The sequence below is a fragment of the Lampetra fluviatilis genome, chromosome 15 (genome assembly GCF_964198595.1).
Source record: "Lampetra fluviatilis chromosome 15, kcLamFluv1.1, whole genome shotgun sequence".
Classification (NCBI taxonomy): domain Eukaryota; kingdom Metazoa; phylum Chordata; class Hyperoartia; order Petromyzontiformes; family Petromyzontidae; genus Lampetra; species Lampetra fluviatilis.
The window spans coordinates 1,759,457-1,777,801 of record NC_136289.1 but is presented as its reverse complement, the minus strand read 5'-3'; the positions used below and the strand labels follow the sequence as shown (position 1 = coordinate 1,777,801).

The following is an 18,345-nucleotide window of genomic DNA, read 5'->3' as shown; positions in this document are numbered from 1 at the left end:
AACACAACACAACAACAAGAACAACAACTAACGTAACAACACAACACAACGCGAACACTACCATCCGCAACCATCAACCAATGCCACCGCGACAACAGAACAATATATACAATCTGGCGAGTGACAATAGCAATGTGTATGCAGAAAGAAAAATAAATGGAAACATTTTTTTTTTTTTTTTCTCTCGACTCGTGCAGCGTCCCATTCTTTCCGAGCGTCCCTACAACGGGACATTACCCCGGCAGAGGGGAACACCGGGCGAGCTCGGTGTCGAAAAAAAAATGTCTTCATGAAAATTGTTGTGCCCTAGCCCGAGTCCGCCTTGCCGGTCCGTTGTACGGCACCAGACGCGGTTGAACGTCCGGTGGTGCCGGCAGTTCAGGAAGACATTGGTCAGGCATCGAGGACCCGTGCGTGCCGCGGGGTTCAGGTTCCCGACGGTCAGCAGCCGTCAAGCCCGAGGCACCTGGGGGTGGGTCAGGTGGAGACACGTGAGGATCAGCCTGCGACACCTCCCTCCCCAAGTCGACGGTCACATCACACGCCCGGTCGTTACGGCACAGAACGGGGTCACACGGTGCCGCATAGGGCTTCAGTCGGGAGGGGTGCACGTACCAACGGCGTTTTTCCCATTTAATCTGTAAACTCTGGGGTCGTGCAACCCGCACAATTTCCACCGGTCCCCTCCAAGGTCTCAACAATTTGGGGGACGTAGCCAACGGTGCATGTGGACAATGCAGCCAGGCCTTATCGCCTGGTTTCCAATCATGTGTATGCACCCTCCGCCCATGCAATCTCTCGTTCGCGATTTGCCGAGACCGCGAATTCAACCTCGCCGCCTCCCGCGCTTCAGTCAATTTGGCGATATTAAATTTGATGTGGTCTGCCAATTTTGATTTTGCACGTGGCTGGGAAATCCCCAGTTGGACGTCCATGGCCGGATCGGCCTCCCGCCCATACATAAGAAAAAAATGGGGAAAACCCCGTCGCCGCATGAGGGGCCATTCGATAGGCCGCGAGTACCCCCGGCACCTGTAAGTCCCAATCAACCTGATCGTCGCAGACCTGTTGGCACAACATAGACGTAATCGTCCTGTTCAGACGCTCAACCATCCCGTCAGTCTGCGGGTGGTAGGGGGAAGTACGCACTTTCTTTGTACCCAACAGGTCGCACACCTCGCGCAACAAAACGCTCGAAAAATTCTTTCCTTGATCCGTCAGCAAGCGTTCGGGGGCGCCCTTGTCCAACACATAACCCTGGACGAAGGCGTCCGCCACCGCTGCAGCCGACTGGTTGGCGAGTGGCCATGCCATGGGCCATCGGGTGAAGTATTCTACGCCAACCAGCAGGAACCTATTTCCCCTCGGTGTAGCAGGAAAGGGCCCCAAGATGTCCAACGCAACCAATTCGTTTGTGCGCGAAACTTGAATGGATTGCAGCGGTGGATTAGCTGCCAATGGTGGCGGTTTTCTTTTGGCGCACCCTACGCATCCCTTAAGAATGTTCGCCACGTCGTTACCCATCCCCAGCCAATAATAGTCTCGCTGGATTAGGGCGAGCGTTTTGTGAAAACCCAGATGCATGAGCCGTTCATGAGCTGCCAGAACGACCCTACCCCGCATAGCAACAGGCACAACGAGCACGTGACGCCGGGACATGTTGTCCCACTTCATCAAAAGGCCCTGTCTGCACACCCAGGAACCGACCCGCGCATCCCCTACCTCGGGAGCGCCAACTTTTCGACGTAACGTAAGTAGGGAGCTGTCGGACATTTGGAGACGGCCCCACTCAATGAGGGGCAACGACAACAGCGAATCCCTCCCCGTGGGGGCGTCGACTCCCGGGGTGTCAGTGGTGGCGAGCGCAACTCCCGGGGTGTCGGCGACCGGGGGTTTGCACCGCGCCGATCCCAACAAACATGTGCAGTCCGTGCACGGTGGCAACCGCGACAAGGCGTCCGCATTTGAGTGTCGCAATCCCTTGCGGTAAATCGTCATGAATTGGTAGTCCTGAAGGACCTCTAACCATCGGGACAATTGGCCCGATGGCTGTGCCACGCGCATAGCGTATTGTAGAGCCGCATGGTCCGTACGGACCGTAAAATGACGGCCGTAAAGATACGGCCTGAATTGCTGTGTAAAAAACACAATCGCTAACAATTCACGACGAGTCACGCAATAGCATTGTTCGGCGGGGGAAAGAACTCTACTACTGTAGGCGACCACCCGTTCAACCCCCCCGACCACCTGTGAGAGCACCCCCCCGATACCCGTGTTGCTGGCATCTGTGTCAAGCAAAAACGGTTGTGTGAAATCGGGGTAACACAAGGGGGGAGCCTGTACCAAGGCGTCACGAAGGGAGCAGAACGCAGCCTCCTCTTCCGCCCCCCAGTGAAACCGCACACCCTTAGCCGTCAAAGCGTGCAGGGGCCTGGCTATGGTGGCAAATTGCTTGACAAAACGACGGTAATAGGAGGCGAAACCAATAAAACTGCGAACCTCTGTGACCGAGGTTGGCGTTGGCCATGAGCTGACGCAGTGCGTCTTAGCAGGGTCTGTCGAGATCCCTGAACGACTCACGATATGGCCCAAATACCTGACCGATTCCCGAAGCAGAAAACATTTAGCCGGTTTAAATTTAAGCTTAGCGGAACGCATCCTGAGGAACACCGCTCTCAGTCGCTGGAGGTGCTCCTCAAAAGTCCGACTGAAGACGATGATATCGTCGAGATAAATCAAACAGGTGTCCCATTGGAGGCCCGACAAAACCAATTCCATGAGTCTCTGGAACGTGGCGGGAGCGGAATGTAAGCCCATGGGCAAACGGTTGAATTCAAATAGGCCACCAGGTGTCCAGAAAGCGGTTTTAGGTTTAGACTCGTTATCGAGTGGCAATTGCCAAAATCCGGAAAGCAGATCGAGTGTGGAAAAAAACTGTGCTCCCGCCAAGGCATCCAGCGACTCATCCATCCTGGGGAGCGGATGCGCATCCGCCATCGAGATTTTGTTTAAGCGGCGGAAATCGACACAAAACCGCAAGGACCCGTCCTGTTTTTTAACTAGGACAATAGGAGCACCCCACGGACTAGAAGAGGGCGAAATGATATCGGCCGCCAACATATCATTAACCGCCGATTGCACATGCTCCTTCTCGGCTGGGCTGAGCCGGAAGGGATTCTGTCGAATAAGGGCCGCGTCCCCTGTAGCTATGTGGTGGCGCAACAGGTCCGTGCAGCCGATATCGTACTTATGTTTGCTGAACACGTCAGCAAACTCGAGTAGCAAACCCCTCAATGCTCCCAATTGCACTTTGGACAAGTTAGCAGAACCGGCACACAACGAGTCCAACCACTCTGTCCCCTCATCACTTGGAGGATGCGACTCGACAGTGAAATCTGCTTGAGCCACGAGCCGTTCCTCAACGGGTAGCGGCGCGGCGTGAGCCAGCACCGTTCCCTGCGCAATTACGGCCGGCCGCGACCCCGTATTCAGGACCATTACGAACGGCTCACTGTCCCCTCTCACCATGGTTTGAGCAACCGCTAAGTCGAGGCCCCTTCTGGCCCTGTTAGACGGCCCCAACAGCACTCCCTGTGCCTCCGCACCCACCTCGAGTGGTTTCCTCAACCGAAGGGGTACCAACATTTGCGATCCCGGGGGCACCCGTACAGTCTGAGTTGCCAGCGCCTGCACCGTCGCACAAACCGTGCGTATTTTGGTAGGGCTCGTCAAGAACGCAACCCGCCGACCTGACGGAAGCTCAATGCAGGCCTGATCTATGAGAATTTTGATGGGCATTTTGGACAAAAAGTCCGTACCTAGCAAACAGGGAACGGCCAGCGATGATGATACAAAAATAGGGCCCGCCAATTTGATGTCACCAATGCAAATAGTCGCCCGAATCTGGCCGATGATCCCCAGGGATCCCCCATTCGCCGCATAAAATGGCACGTCCACTGGCAGAAGGGGTCTACTTTGGACGGGAAGAATGTTATAAATAAGGTCCGAAATGATAGTGGCCGACGCACCCGTGTCCACAAGCACCCGGACCTCAACCCCGTCAATAAACCCCGTTACCACGGACGACCCGGCCGACGCAGCCACTATCCTGTGGGCCAATTCGGACCATTCGACTGCTTGCGGGCCGTGTACGGACCCCCCTCGCCGAAGTGAACCCCCGGCACCCAGCCGCGAACCCCCCACCGCCAAGCGGCGACCCGAATGTGCCGTGTTTGTGGACCGAGCGTGTGAGGTGCCGCGACTTGCCGGGTTTTGTTGGGATGACTTGTGGGCCTGGTCGTCGTCCCGACGTGGTCCTGTGGCGCGCTGACGCGGGGCCCGGCACCCGGCTGCGACGTGACCCCGAAGGCCGCAGTTGTAGCAGACGACGAGGGACGTCGTAGGTTTCGGTTGCTCCAGCTTGCGGGATGAACGTGTGGGCGAACGACCTCCCGTTCTCCACTCCCCCGGACGCGATGCAGCGAAGGCCTGCTCCTGATCCGCAGCTGGCTGAGGTTCGGCGATCGTGGCGGCCAGTGCCGCGTTCCCCGCCAATTTGCAGACGACCCCCGGCTTGCGTTTGAGGACCTCGTACGCGTGAATGCTCGTGGCGATCGCCAGGGAGCAGATATCCATTTCGTCCGCCACATTGATGGGGACCCCCAACTCGTGGGCCAACGCCAGCAGCTGCTCCGTCACCATGGCGTCCTTCCCCTCCTTGTCCATGCGGGGAAAAGCTGCGTCCGCCAAGGCGAGCAGCGCCGTGCGATAGGCGAGCGTCGTTTCTCCAGCCACCTTCTGCCGATCGTAGAACTGGTGGCGACAGGTGGAGGGCGGTCCAAACACCTTCGCCATCAGGTGTAGTGCGGCCTGGAGCGTAGAGCGGGACGACCTTGCAGCAGATGTGAAGGCTGCAAGCGCGTCGTCGTCGAGCATCGCTGGCAACGCACGCAGGGCAGTGGTGTCGGACCACCCCGACATTTCCTGATGAGCGAGGAACCTTCGTTGGAAGGCTCCCCAGTCGCCCCCATCCGCCTTGAACGCCGACAGCGCAGGCAATCTTTGCTGGAGGACCCGATCGTCGTCGACGTCGGAGAGATTTTCCCGCGCTCCGCTGTAGTTGTGTAAAATGTCGGCTCGGTCGTCAGGCGCAAAATGGAGAGCTCCGGCGCGCGCTGATGACGTGGGCTGCGCTGAGCGGAGGTCTCCGGCCACGTGGTGTCCGTGCTTCCCGCCAATCGATGGCGGCCCCTCAAAAACGGCGGCAACTTCTAGACTTTTGGCGCGAAGCGCCTTTTGGCGGGATCCCTCCAACCTCGCTTTCTGCACCAACCCCGCAGCCGTTTTTTCGCTCGCCGGAACGGAGATGTCCGCCAAGACAGCGGCGGCGGCGAGTAGCAACTCCGCCAACCGGGAGTGTGCGTCTTGGAGGCTGGTGTCGGAGGCGAGCGGAGCGTCGGCCATCACCGCGAAGTGCTGCATCGGCGGCAACTCCTCGTCCTCTCCTCCCGAGGTTGGTGTCCCCGGTACGCCGTCGTCGTCCCGACCTCGCTCGTGGGTACGGGTAGTCTTCCTCGTGTCCATTCTTCTTGAAGACAGGTTTACTTCTGACGCCAGTTGTAATGTAGTAACTCGGCGGGAGACGACTTCACGGGTAACACACTCTTTATTTTACCAAACTCGTTCACAGGTGACTAACACCCACTTAGTATCTCGGGTGACAAACACCCACTTAGCTACCCTGGCGACTAACGCCCATTGAGCTACTCGGGTGACCAACACCCACTTAGCTACCCTGGCGACTAACGCCCACTGAGCTACTCGGGTGACCAACACCCACTTAGCTACTCGGCGACTAACGCCCACTGAGCTACTCGGGTGACCAACACCCACTTAGCTACTCGGCGACTAACGCCCACTGAGCTACTCGGGTGACCAACACCCACTTAGCTACCCTGGCGACTAACGCCCACTGAGCTACTCGGGTGACCAACACCCACTTAGCTACCCTGGCGACTAACGCCCACTGAGCTACTCGGGTGACCAACACCCACTTAGCTACTCGGCGACTAATGCCCACTGAGCTACTCTGGACACTCCCTGCCCGGGGTGTCCGTCTTGACTGTGGGTCCCCAGCCCGACCCACGTGGGCGTCGGACCCCGGGTCCCACAGTCTCGCCTCCGAGCCACACAGGGCCCCGGTCCCTACAAGGACGGCGGGACTAGGGGTCTCGGGGCACTAGGTCTTCAACTCCGTCTTCGATCTTCAACTGGATAACTCTCCCCGAGTGCTCTCGCGCGTCCCCCTTTATACCCCACCTGCGGACGTCGCTGCGAGCACCCATCCTATTCGACCAATCACTGGGCGCTGGCTACGATCCTGTTTTCCCACATCTCAGCGTGCCTCACCACCCACGCCGCCCCGCCCCGTCATCTGTCACTCCCGGCGCGCACGTCCACACCACGCCCACAACGCGTGCCCAACCCCGCACCCCGCGCCGCCCCGTGATCCATCACTGTCACAGTCGGCGCACGTCAACACCACCACTACATATGTATATTCTTGGTTCTTTCGGTAAAGTCATGTAGAAGGGAAATAATAAAATAATATTAATATAAAACAAGAACCAAGAATATTAATCCCTGCAGTCACCAAAGCTTTACATCTAAATTGTGTCGTATGTATGTTGAACTAGTTGTTCCATTCAAAAGGTTCACAACCCAGCCAGGCAAATAGTTGAAAAACAATGCATATTTGTAGTGGCATTGAATTGGCCAGCATACAACTCTTTGGCAAAACATATGGCCACCCAATAATTAGCTTGTGAGTTCGTATGGCATATAACCCACAAATTCCTCAATTTGAATCTGCATAGCAACCATCGCTATTCTACTGTGAAAACTTAGCAGGATCCTTCTGAAAAAGAGTCATGAGGCTCGGTGAGGCTTCCCTGGCCATGGTTTGCTCATCCATCTGACGTTCCATGAGAAGTTGACTGAAACAGAGTGTGATTAATCAAATAGTCGCTGCAATTGGAATGTGGCTTTTCAACAATTTGTTAACACAGCACACCGAATTATGCGTTTACTTCAGAAACAAGAAAATGAAAATCTCCAACTAGAAATAAATATTACAGTTATGAAAAGCTAACCCTGTAAAATGAAATAATTGAAATGCAATTTGTACTCAAATATAGAAACGTTAAACTCGCTTTAAGGCATTATATTATTAACCAGCGCTATACATCTAATTTACAGATAAATAAAACATATATGAAGGCAATGATCCCCATGTAGCTTATACAGGCTATTTGGGAAAGTGCTGTTAGCGAGTAGCACCTATGAAGGCCGGAACGCCGCACAATGGGAATGGGGGGGGGGTGTGGCCAGATCCACGCCTGTCTGCCTTTGTCTCCCTGGTGCTGACATTTACACACCGCTCTGAATACTAATGTAAAGCTAAGTCCGCCTAGCGGAAGCCCACGACCATTTCAAATAATCACCACCGATGTTAGCCGTGGATGGGAATTGATCTCTGGCAACTCGGTTCAAAGTGCAGTGCGCTAATCACAACACTGCATCTCAAACATACATACATACAAACTCACGGACGAGACCAGTAATGAAACTGCAGCCAATGAAGTGGATTACCACTGTGGAGATGGAGCGATGTTATCAGGCTATGTGTGCAGGAGTGTATGGATTGTGGCTTTGCAGGTCCATGAGGATGGCTTTGGCATTGGGGAGAGCTTTCATCCAGCAGTGGATGGACAATGGCTGATAATTGTGATACATCTCAAATGCTTTGAGAGCAGATTCAGAATTTGATGAGGACGATGATGATCATCATCATCGTCATCATCATGTGTAATAATGTTTAATTATGTTTGAGGTGTCATCTTCACCACTATTCCACTCACAATTGATGCTGCAACAGCAGCGAGGTATAGCACGTTGCCTCTCTTTCCTGCACAGTACCGAGTGAGGCTGCTATCGTGGTATCCATGATAACAGCTGCGGTACAATGTCCATGTATATATGTACATGTACAGCCCTTTTTGTCAGTCCACTGTGGGGATCATTTGATCATACTTCCCCATACAACTCAGTGTGAGTTAGTGAAGGCAACGTTTGAGCAGAGTACGCTTTAGCAATGGCTTTTACCGCATTGCACTCTGTGACAACATTGGCCCGCGGCAGCCGAAAGCACCTGTTTATTGCATGGTAGTAGTTGCCCATCTGAGCACTATCAAGGCTCAACCCGGCTTAGCTGCTGACATCTAATGAGATGGGTGCACTCCTGGTATTATGCTGTCCGCTTCATTCACAAGTTAATGAGGATTCATCTGCAAAGGTGCTAAGATGTCTCCCCCAAGTGTCACGGATGTGAGGAGTTCTGACATACTAAATACATCTTATGCAATTGGGAAATATAATGCATTCCCAGCTAGACATTTCATAATATGTCTTAAAACAACTTTACAGGGCCGGTGGTAGATTGTTGCCTCTCGCTGCAAAGATTTGTGGTTCAGGACCCCGGGGCCGCCCTGGTTAATCCTGCCATGTATTTAGTGCAAATATTGGCTTCTGCACGGTGGTGGACGTTAAAGGCCTTACGACATGGTTTGAATAAAATTAGGCCATGTATGCCAAAACTATGGTTTTAATTTGAACAACAAATTACTCGCAAATTACTTAATTGGTTAAACACATGGGGATAATGGCCCTTTATTACAAATATATATAATTACACCATCCTGAAGAAGTGTATTGAGATCCAGCGATGTTTTTTTCTGATCAAACAAATGTCTAAAAATAATTTAGAGAAATTTAATGACTAATAAAAAAGGGTATGAGTATGGCTTCTCGGAATTAGGAAATGTACATCATCAATGCACTTGTGACGGTTTTCGAGTTGGCACATTGCATCCTGCATGCTCATTGTTCCTTTCTTAATTTCACAGAAGGTTAAAATGGAAGACAAACTCTTCAATAGCCCTCAGCGATGTCGTTCCTAATGGGTCATGCGTCACCTCTTTATCAAACATAATAAACATCAACACTCCTTTTTTCCGTCAGTTTGGCCACTTCAGCATTTACTCACTAATGTTTACTACAATGGCACGTACTGACACCATCCCACTAGCACTGCTGTTAGTGCATTCAAAAGGGCACAGAGCAAGACAAATTAACGAGTTTGTAGTTAAGGGATGTAAGCACACAGGAGGGACGCTGCCGCGGTAGGTAAAGGTTTGCATGCCGGAGGTCGCCAGTTGGATCCCCTAAACAGGCTTTTCATCAGGTTTTAAGTAAACAGTCCACCCAGAATTTGCACACAAACTGAATTCCATCACTCCATCTCCTTATAACAATAGGTTTAACCCTTTCAGGCAATAAAACAGGTGTCAAGATGTTAAAACACCAAACAGAATCCTTATTCAAGGAATCCTGTCTGCATTAACCACACGTACTTGTGGTGAACATGCAAAAATAAATGCTCTGATAAAATATGCATCGTCTTTGAAACTGATTGGTCCACACCAGAGACAGATTTTTTTTGAGGCTCGTCTCAAAGTGGTCGACCAGAGAACGTCAAAGGGCGAACAGCACAACGACAATGCACTATCAGGCCATTGAGAGCTCCGGTTGAGCAACTACGTGCATTGTCTTTGTACTCTTCACCTTTTGGCATTGTGTTCTGGTCTGACACTGGTTAGACTCGGCCATAAAGAAAGCTGTCTGGTGTAGGCCAATCAGTTTCAAAGACAATCCATATATAATCAGAGCATGTTTTTGTTTGCATGTTCACCACAAGTACGTGTGGTTAATGCAGACAGGATTCCTTGAATAAGGATTCTGTTTGGTGTTTTAACATCTTGACACAACTGTTTTATTGCCAGAAAGGGTAAAACCTATTGTTGTATTTTAACATGGCAAGAAAGGTCCCATAACTCCATCTGCTTGCTAGCCGGGCTGCTTTAGCCTCTGGTTGCCGAACGATACATAAGGTCGCACTCATTACATACGAAGTTCTTGCCACAACTGAACCACAATACCTTGCTGATCTCGTCAAGGAACAAAAACCATCGCATGTACTCCGGTCATCCTTTGGCTAACCATCAAACAAAGACAGTCACTGCATCGCGCACTTTCATACACGCTTCTGTGGCCGTCTATAAAGCTCTTCCTTCAGATATCAAAAAGCCACTGGAGCTATGCATTTCTTTAGAACTGCTATATGTGTTTAGTTTATTGTCTTTCCCTGCACCTCCAATAAGCACAGTTGGCTACATACGGTGCGAAAGAAGTTCAACATACATACAAATGCGAATGTATTCTCTCCATCCCCAAGGGCTGACATTAAATTTTAATTCTCATATGCTGGCTATCATCCCTTCTAAAAAACCCTTCTAAAACATGTCCTGCACAAGCCCACTTTACTTCAGACAAAATTAAGTCTTTAACCTGCAGGTGTTTACTAATCCACAGCTCCTCCTTCTGCTTCTAAATTTATTTCCAAACACTGCATTACTTTTTTACATAATATTCAGTACCTTTATTTTATTACATTATTTAGCAGTAAAACATTGTTGGGACACTAAACACTGTACAGCTGTTGCGATATGAAATGTAAGATGCATTCTTTTCGAGATTACTCGAATTACATCATAAGTCTCACTATTGTGTCTCCAAACATGGATATATGTAGCAGTTTCAGACCACACAGCAGCCATCTCTTCCCATGACTTAAAACAGTTATCACACGAGTCACCCTGAATTTTGACCGCTCTTGAAATATTACTGCATACATTTGCATTGGTTATTGTGACATTTCTAAACCTCCATATTCATTATCACCTTGAGCACAGCGTCTAGCAAAGTGCACGCCTCTTGCTGTTGTTGAAACAAACTGTACTCGTCACAACGTGGGAATGTATGCAGAGTGCACGGGATGGCGACTCCGACCCCACTGTCTCAAGCGTCGCATCCTCGGCGTCCACTGGCATCCTACTTTACGAGCTACAAAAAGAGAGAATGCGACCGGTCTGGGCGTAATGCGCTGGCCCAAGACCCGCGGGGGCGCCCGGTGGGCTCTGTTCGGACGGCGCCAGACGGACGGTCGTCAACACGCCGGCTCACACCGCCCCCTCTACCTCTGTGTCCGCGACCTGACGACGCGGCACGAGAACTGGGGGAAGCGACTGGACACGGCTCTCGCATAAACTCAAACTATAAACTACCAAGTAGGGTCCACTGAGCCACAGAGCTCTTTTTCAGAAACGACCTGGCCACAAATGATAGCGCAAAGAAGTGGCATATCACGTGGACATTTACAGCAGAGGGAAAAACCGGAGGACCTGAAGAAAAATCCACACAATCACGGGAAGAACATGTAAACTCCAAATATACAGGCATTAAGGTCGGGATCGAACCCACAACCACCTGTATACCAGGTGAGGTAGTTAACATCTTACCACACATGGGCGCAGAAGCCACAGGCTGCTGCTGTTATGTCTGCTACAGGCCAAGGTAGATCCTGGAGCTTCGAGTGAAGGTCCTTGCACAGCAGAAGGCTGCTATGACCCTGTGCTGGCCATGCATCTCGTGAGTGAGTGGCTTTCTCAAGAAAAACAAAACAGAAGAGAGGTCCCCACCTTGGCCTTGCAAACCTCTTCCTCCAACCTTTCAGAGACACTTTTCTTCAGCTTCTCCCAGAAGTTGAAGCCGCCCGCCTCCAAACCTGGGGTCCTCTCCAGCCACTCCTGAAAAAACACAGATTAATCACAATTGTTGACAACAATAAAAAAAAACTTTTGAATACGGAGGCAAAATGTATGCCGTCCTTGCTGACACACTTATAGTGAACACGAATTATGTGAAAAATTAGGTTTTTTTTAATTAAAAATATTTCAGAGTTCCTTTGACTGAAATCATATTAAACCATGAAACATTATTTTGCTTTAAATTATTCATGCATGAGAGAGTTAAAGCATTATTTTTCTAGCCAAAGAGTGTGGCTTTTAATAGAAGCATGTGAAGTATGTTGAACACTAGCAAGTGTAGAAAACTATGTCTGCATTTGCCTAAGAGAATCATCCAAGAAATTCACGCTATTATGTGGGCCATTACCAACTGTAATTGGTTATACATTCCTGTAAAATTTCCCTTGATATTTGATTTGACCTGAAACATTATTTTACAGAATGCAGCACATGAGAGCAAGTGCTGGTGACGTGAATTTTATTAAGAGCCCACAATCATGTTTTAATGAAAATAAAAACCAGTCTTACAATGCCACACACTTGACCTCCCAGAACATTTAATGCAGCTGGTATAAACCAATATAGCATTGTAAAAACATCACCTGGTTATACGTATTTCAGCAAATTGACCTTGCTCAGTTTAAATATTACTTTTTGGAGGAAACAAAAAAGGAAAATTTCACCAAATGTTTACACTGTATAGGGTATACTATGTTCATTATTATCGTTTATCCAAACAAGAGGGCATTATGGTTCATAATCTCTTCAGCAAAAAAAACACTTGTGGAAATGTCACTACACAATAGCAGTTCTTTATCATCCTACTTCGGTTATCAGCTCTTGAATAACATCTAATGCACTTCATCGCCATCGCTCGTAATATTCTGATGGTGGCATAATTTTCGCCCCGTTACATTAATTGATTGAGTTATTCTGTTTCCACAGCGGTCATCCTTTTTTTGTTAGAGTAAAAATCCCTCCATGCTTATATGAGGAGGTGTCTACAATGGGGCGTCTCGCTATTGGCTTCTCACAAAATAGGTACCGGATTTGATCAACCTCAGAGTAATAAACAAAGATGGCCACCGAATCCTGCAGCTCTTTCAGATGCCTTCCTGTGGCCGTCTTGAACGCTCTTCCTTCCGATATCAGAAAACCGCTAAAGCTGTGCATTTTAAAATAGTATAGGTTGAAAACTAATTTCTTTAGCACTCCTTTTTGTGTTCAGTTTGTTGTCCTTCCCCTGCACCTCCAATTAGCGCGGTTGGCTACGTACGGTGCGAAAGAAGTTCAACATACAGTACATACAACGATGGGCTCAGTCATTCAACAAATGTATTTTAACTCACAACTGTCGAATTGTGAGTGTAGTGCTCTGCCGCAGTTGAGTCGACCTAGGAGAGGCCCAGGAGCGGTTCAGATAATCATCTTAATTTTGAAGCAGGGAATCAAACTCGGGCCGCCGGGTTCGTAGCGCAGCGCGCTAACCCCTACTATTATCACTCCCTAGTACGTACATATGCACACGCACATGCAAATACACGTACACAAGCGAGAAGCGTTTTAACGCTGGGCTTTTAGCATTCAATGTCAACCCTAGTTACGTAGGCACCCACCAACACGCTTCTACCGTGAAACTCGAATTGAAGAGTGCTGAAACGTTTGTGCTCATTTTTTTTCAACGACGACGCCAGTGAATTTGAAGGTGCCAAGCATTTGCTGCACCGACAGTGAAAAAAAAATACGAAGGCCATTCCGAGTTCGAGCCCCCTTCACCTGAACGAGCTGCAGGAGCGTGGGCTCGATTTCCGACAAGCGCAGCTTCTCAAACTCCTCTCCCCGGAAGCTGTCGCGGTAGTGGCGCTTGTTGTACGGCACGCGCAGGCTGTCCGGAACGCCAATCTTGTTCTCGAGCATGCGGAACTGCAAACTCTGGAACCCAGACGCGGGTGACAGGTAGTGCCTGTGGGAAGTCCAAGTGATCGTCTTCAAATGAGAACATTCACTGGGTCACTCTTATTTGTTTACGTTGTTATATTCTACCATTGTTATTTGTTACTTATCATTATATCTCTTAAAATGCACGTATGTGCTATAAAAAATGTGCTTTCTTATTCTTATTTTAAAAAATTTAACAAGAGCCCGGTAAAAGGCACGAACTTAACAAGGGCCGGGGGGGGGGGGTACAGAAATTCAATGGACCAAAGTCTGAACTCAGTATTCCTGAGTCCTGGGAAGGGGGTGGGCGATATTGGGCTCACTTGCCCCACTCACGTAGGCAGGGACTGCGAGCAGCGGGTAGCGGTTGGGTTGTTATACGGGAAAGGGCAGGCAAGGGGAAGAGGAGCAAAAGGAAAAAGAAGTGGGGGCAGGGGGGAAGTACACCTAACAAAACCTTTAACACCTCATAGTAGTAGTAGGCTTTCACGACTAGCATTATCCCATAATAGAGGTTTTTGGGTTAGATCGCGTGAATATGAGTATTTAAGACCCAAACAGGAGTAATTTCTCCACAACTCTGGCTGTCACCTGATGATGATAGTTCTAATTACTGGCGAAACGTTGTACTCAGATTGTAAATGTTGTGGATTTGGTCTCCAAGACACTGGTATGCTGTACTAATAACGAATTTGCATGTTCTGTTTACGTGACAAACGTTACTAAGTGGCTGTGTTGGGTGGTGGCGGGTTTAACGACACATTTATATATTTACATGATCTAACCCAAAAAAACATTTATATTTATGCGATGTAACCAAAAAACTTCTATGATGAATAACAAAATCTTCCAAACAAAATAACTGACCCACTCTTGAAAATTATACGACCCTGATCTCTTTAGTTCTCGGTTGGTGAAACAAATAAACTTTAACTCATTCATGTCATGATAAATATGGTAGTTTGGGTTTTACATGTACACTGCGATTCTTTATTGGTTGTATGTCATAATATGAAGCATGAAGTATTTATCACAGTGAGTCGCGCGATATTAGGAAGCAACTGGGAGCTATACACTTTAAAATCTCGATTGATAACTGATTTATTGAGAATCGCTTTTAGTGTTTAGCTTGTTGTCCTTCCCCACACCTCCGATTAGCATGGTTAGCTATGTACGGAGCAAAAGAAACTCGGCATACACACAATAGCTTGTGGCAGAAAACAGCTGCAGAATTGGCATTGGGACTTACTTCTACACTCTTATTATAGGGACACTGTTTCCATGTTCTGTTGAATATGCCCTATCCTGGTAAAAAAAATGAGGTCAGTGACCACTCATACCATCAACTCACTGTGCTCAAGAAACGGGTTTAATCATGCTAATCTCTCATGTTAACAAAGCCACCTCCGCGCCATCGTCGTGGAAGTCGCCATCCGATCTTACATTAACATGCTAATTTCTCACATTAACATCACTAGCCCCGCCCACTTCGTTGATGACCCTTGGGCTACATCCATTTTAAACCTTTTAAACAGTCTTCCTCAGCAGCTTTCCTCTTTTCTCCTCCTGACGACGATCGCTTGTGTTGTGATCGAAACGTCGTCATTTTTTGTTATTTTCTTTTAACCTATCTACAGTACGTGACTTTACCGAAAGACCCAAAGGATATGAATTCCTGCAGTCATGAAAGCGTTAAGTCAAGATTTTATATAAACATACGAACGAAGTAAAGTTTTTTTTAATAAACTGCAATTTTCGCTAACCTTCTAAGACAGTAATTACAGTGTAACTGCAATACAATTAGCCATAAATGAGCATTTACTTCCGTAACAAATGTGCAATGTCTATAAAATCATGCAGCTATAGGCCCAGCAACAATCACCAAGATGCCACTCTCCACTGAAATAAATTAGCATTTTTTTAACATTGCACATGTGTTATTGTACAGTGTTGTAATCACAATCAAAATATTATTATAATTACAAATATAAATCCATGAAATATTCACTTCTGACCACTGCTCACACAGGGCTTGAAAATTTTCAACGTTAGACCAGATAAAAAAATGTATCAAGTAATGTGGGGAGGATGTACCTGGACAATCATGCAATGATTGAAATGCTTATCCAAGAGTTAACACTATTACAGGTAATTTCAGCTATTACGCAGTAATCACAACGCAGGATTGAAAGTCACTCAAACATTTAGAGTGAAACTTCATTTATTAAAGTACTTTTCATATAATTGATTTTTCTACTGCAGTAACATTGTTGCATTTTGATCAGAAATCTGCCAATTTCACCAATTTCCCCTCTGATTTAAAGTAATATCGCAGAACTTAGCAGGGATGCTTCCCTAGTGTAACGGTCCACACACTCAATTTGAAATGCAGGAGTCGCCGGTTCGATCTCCCAGTGTACATGGATTCAACCAGTCATCCGCCGGGCAGGTTGCGTGTGGTGGGGTCAAGTGGTGGATACTCTCACCTCTTCCAATACGTCTGGCCATTGTGGCACCAATCTATCGGATCTCTCTCGATCTCTCTCTATTCGGATCCCTTCTGCCAGCAGTGGCGTAATCAAGACATTCCAGGGCTGACCCTTTATCCATTACCGAGGAGATATGCGAGAGATCTGCCAAAGTGGCTCAGACCAATGAAGGGTTGTGTGCAGAATGGCATAGGTGGGATGACAAGTCATTGTGTTTCGTTGACAAAAGCCCATCAATGTGGGTTACGTGCAGTGCAGTGGTGATTCTCTCTTAGCCTCCCATGAATAACAAGTCCCATTTTGCCCTGAAAGCCTGAATTTTCACTAAGGCTATTGGCAATAACGATAACACGAGTTTGGTAGAATTGGTGTTCGCACCATCTTCATAGCGCAAGGCTACCACAAAAGTGCTGCATTGTTACTGGCAGTTACCGTGTGCCAGTAGGGCCAGTGAGGTAACACTCGATCCGTTTTTACCATAGGTATGTAATGTGCAGGTAATTGTTCAAACGTGAACGGTGACACTGGCACACATGGCCTACTCTCTCTCCAATAGCGTCACAGGATCTCTAACAAAGCCTCTGGAGTCCTAAACGTTTTTTTTCCAGGAATGTTTTGCCAAATTCTTCTCGAGTAAGTAATTGGTCAAAAATCTGCACAATGCTCACGTGATGTCTTTAATTGAGCGCAATACGAGCTTATATGTTGAACTGAACTTTTTTCGCACCATACGTAGCCCACCGTGCTAATTGCACAACTGGAGCGATATCAAGATAGCTCGATGTAAATATTTGATGTACCCACGTTGATTTGTTGGATACTAATGTGAAATAATTTCACTCACTATTCATAACTGTAAAAAAATCGTCACAGTGCCTTGAATATTAAGTGATAAAAAAAATTGTAAAATAGCACATTGGGTGTTACATGATGCAAATCTGTTTTTGATTTCAATAACAAAAAATTTACCAACTAAGTGTTCACATGATCTCGTTTCTATGCAAGTACACAGTGTTTGCTCTTCATACAAACATTGCATTCCGTGTATTGTTTATTTTAAAGACTGAAAGAAAACATTTGTTTGGTAATTTCATAGTAAGTTATAGCTGAATGCTTGAAGTATTAATTTATTTGTTTAATATGCTAGCAGGCACTGTAATCATTAAATAACATTTTGCGGTGATTTTAAAAATAAAATCATCCTGTAAATTACTTTATATTACTCACAAAGGTTGAAATAATATACTGCAAACACACTAAACGTTTGATCTACAAATTGGTCATTTCATTTTTATGAAGGCAATACAAATGGTTGAGAATGGTTTTGTCTCAAAAGCTGCGTAAATGGCACTCGATATAATTCACGAAAACGTATATTAAATAAGCTTGCTTTCTGAATTCATTTGCATACTTTTTTTCGCTAAACAACAAGTTGGTTGGGCTGTTGCACTATTCCTGCAATTGAAGTACACATTCTTAATGAGGGATTTTAGTTGAATGCGATAAGTGGATTGTTTGTCCATGGTGGGGGGGGGGGGGTCTGAGAACGTAAACATGAATCGCTTCGTTTAGTCCAAAGCACCACACTCAAACGTGGTACTTTCAAATGGACTGGGACTGAATATAGTAAAATTGCCCAGACTTTTAAATACGTTTTGCAGACATTACATTGAACTCGGGCCGACTTTTACTGCTGAAACACGTAAATAAATTCGGTGCGTGCCGAATTCAAAGTCTTTCGATAGCGTCTCAGCGGTCTATCTATTGGCACCATCAGGACACATGACGAGAGCCAGAAAAGAGCCACGCTTTCGCCAAGACCACCACTGTTATCTTCTCAAAAAGCGGTATCCATTTTCCCACTGAGTAGGAACCGAGAGCCAATTCGATTCCATGACCTTCTCATCGTGAGTCCTGTGCTCCGCCACAGTGCCGACCAATTGGGTGGATGGAAATCGATATGTGTAACGCACAAATAAAGGCTGGGCAAGCTGGGAGAAAAGAGTGAGGGCTGGAGATGATGTGTGTCACTTGAGCATCAGCAGACGCGTGTGTCCCAGTGGCTAGGTATCTTCGGGGGGATCGGGTCAATGTGACAATATCCAGCCAACACCACTGGACATCTGCCAAGGTTAAATTTCTGTCGGCCACGTGAA

General features: G+C 47.7%; 1 protein-coding gene across 1 annotated transcript in view; it reads right to left on the bottom strand.

Moving 5' to 3' along the window:
- The window catches only part of TDO2 (tryptophan 2,3-dioxygenase), a 151,312-nt gene that overhangs the window by 65,666 nt on the left and 67,301 nt on the right, over positions 1–18,345 (bottom strand). The window contains exons 6-7 of the mRNA XM_078862861.1: positions 13,539–13,725; positions 11,655–11,762 (exon numbers count right to left, since the gene is read on the bottom strand). Coding sequence (XP_078718987.1) covers positions 11,655–11,762; positions 13,539–13,725 — 295 coding nt within the window. The remainder of the gene's footprint in view (positions 1–11,654; positions 11,763–13,538; positions 13,726–18,345) is intronic.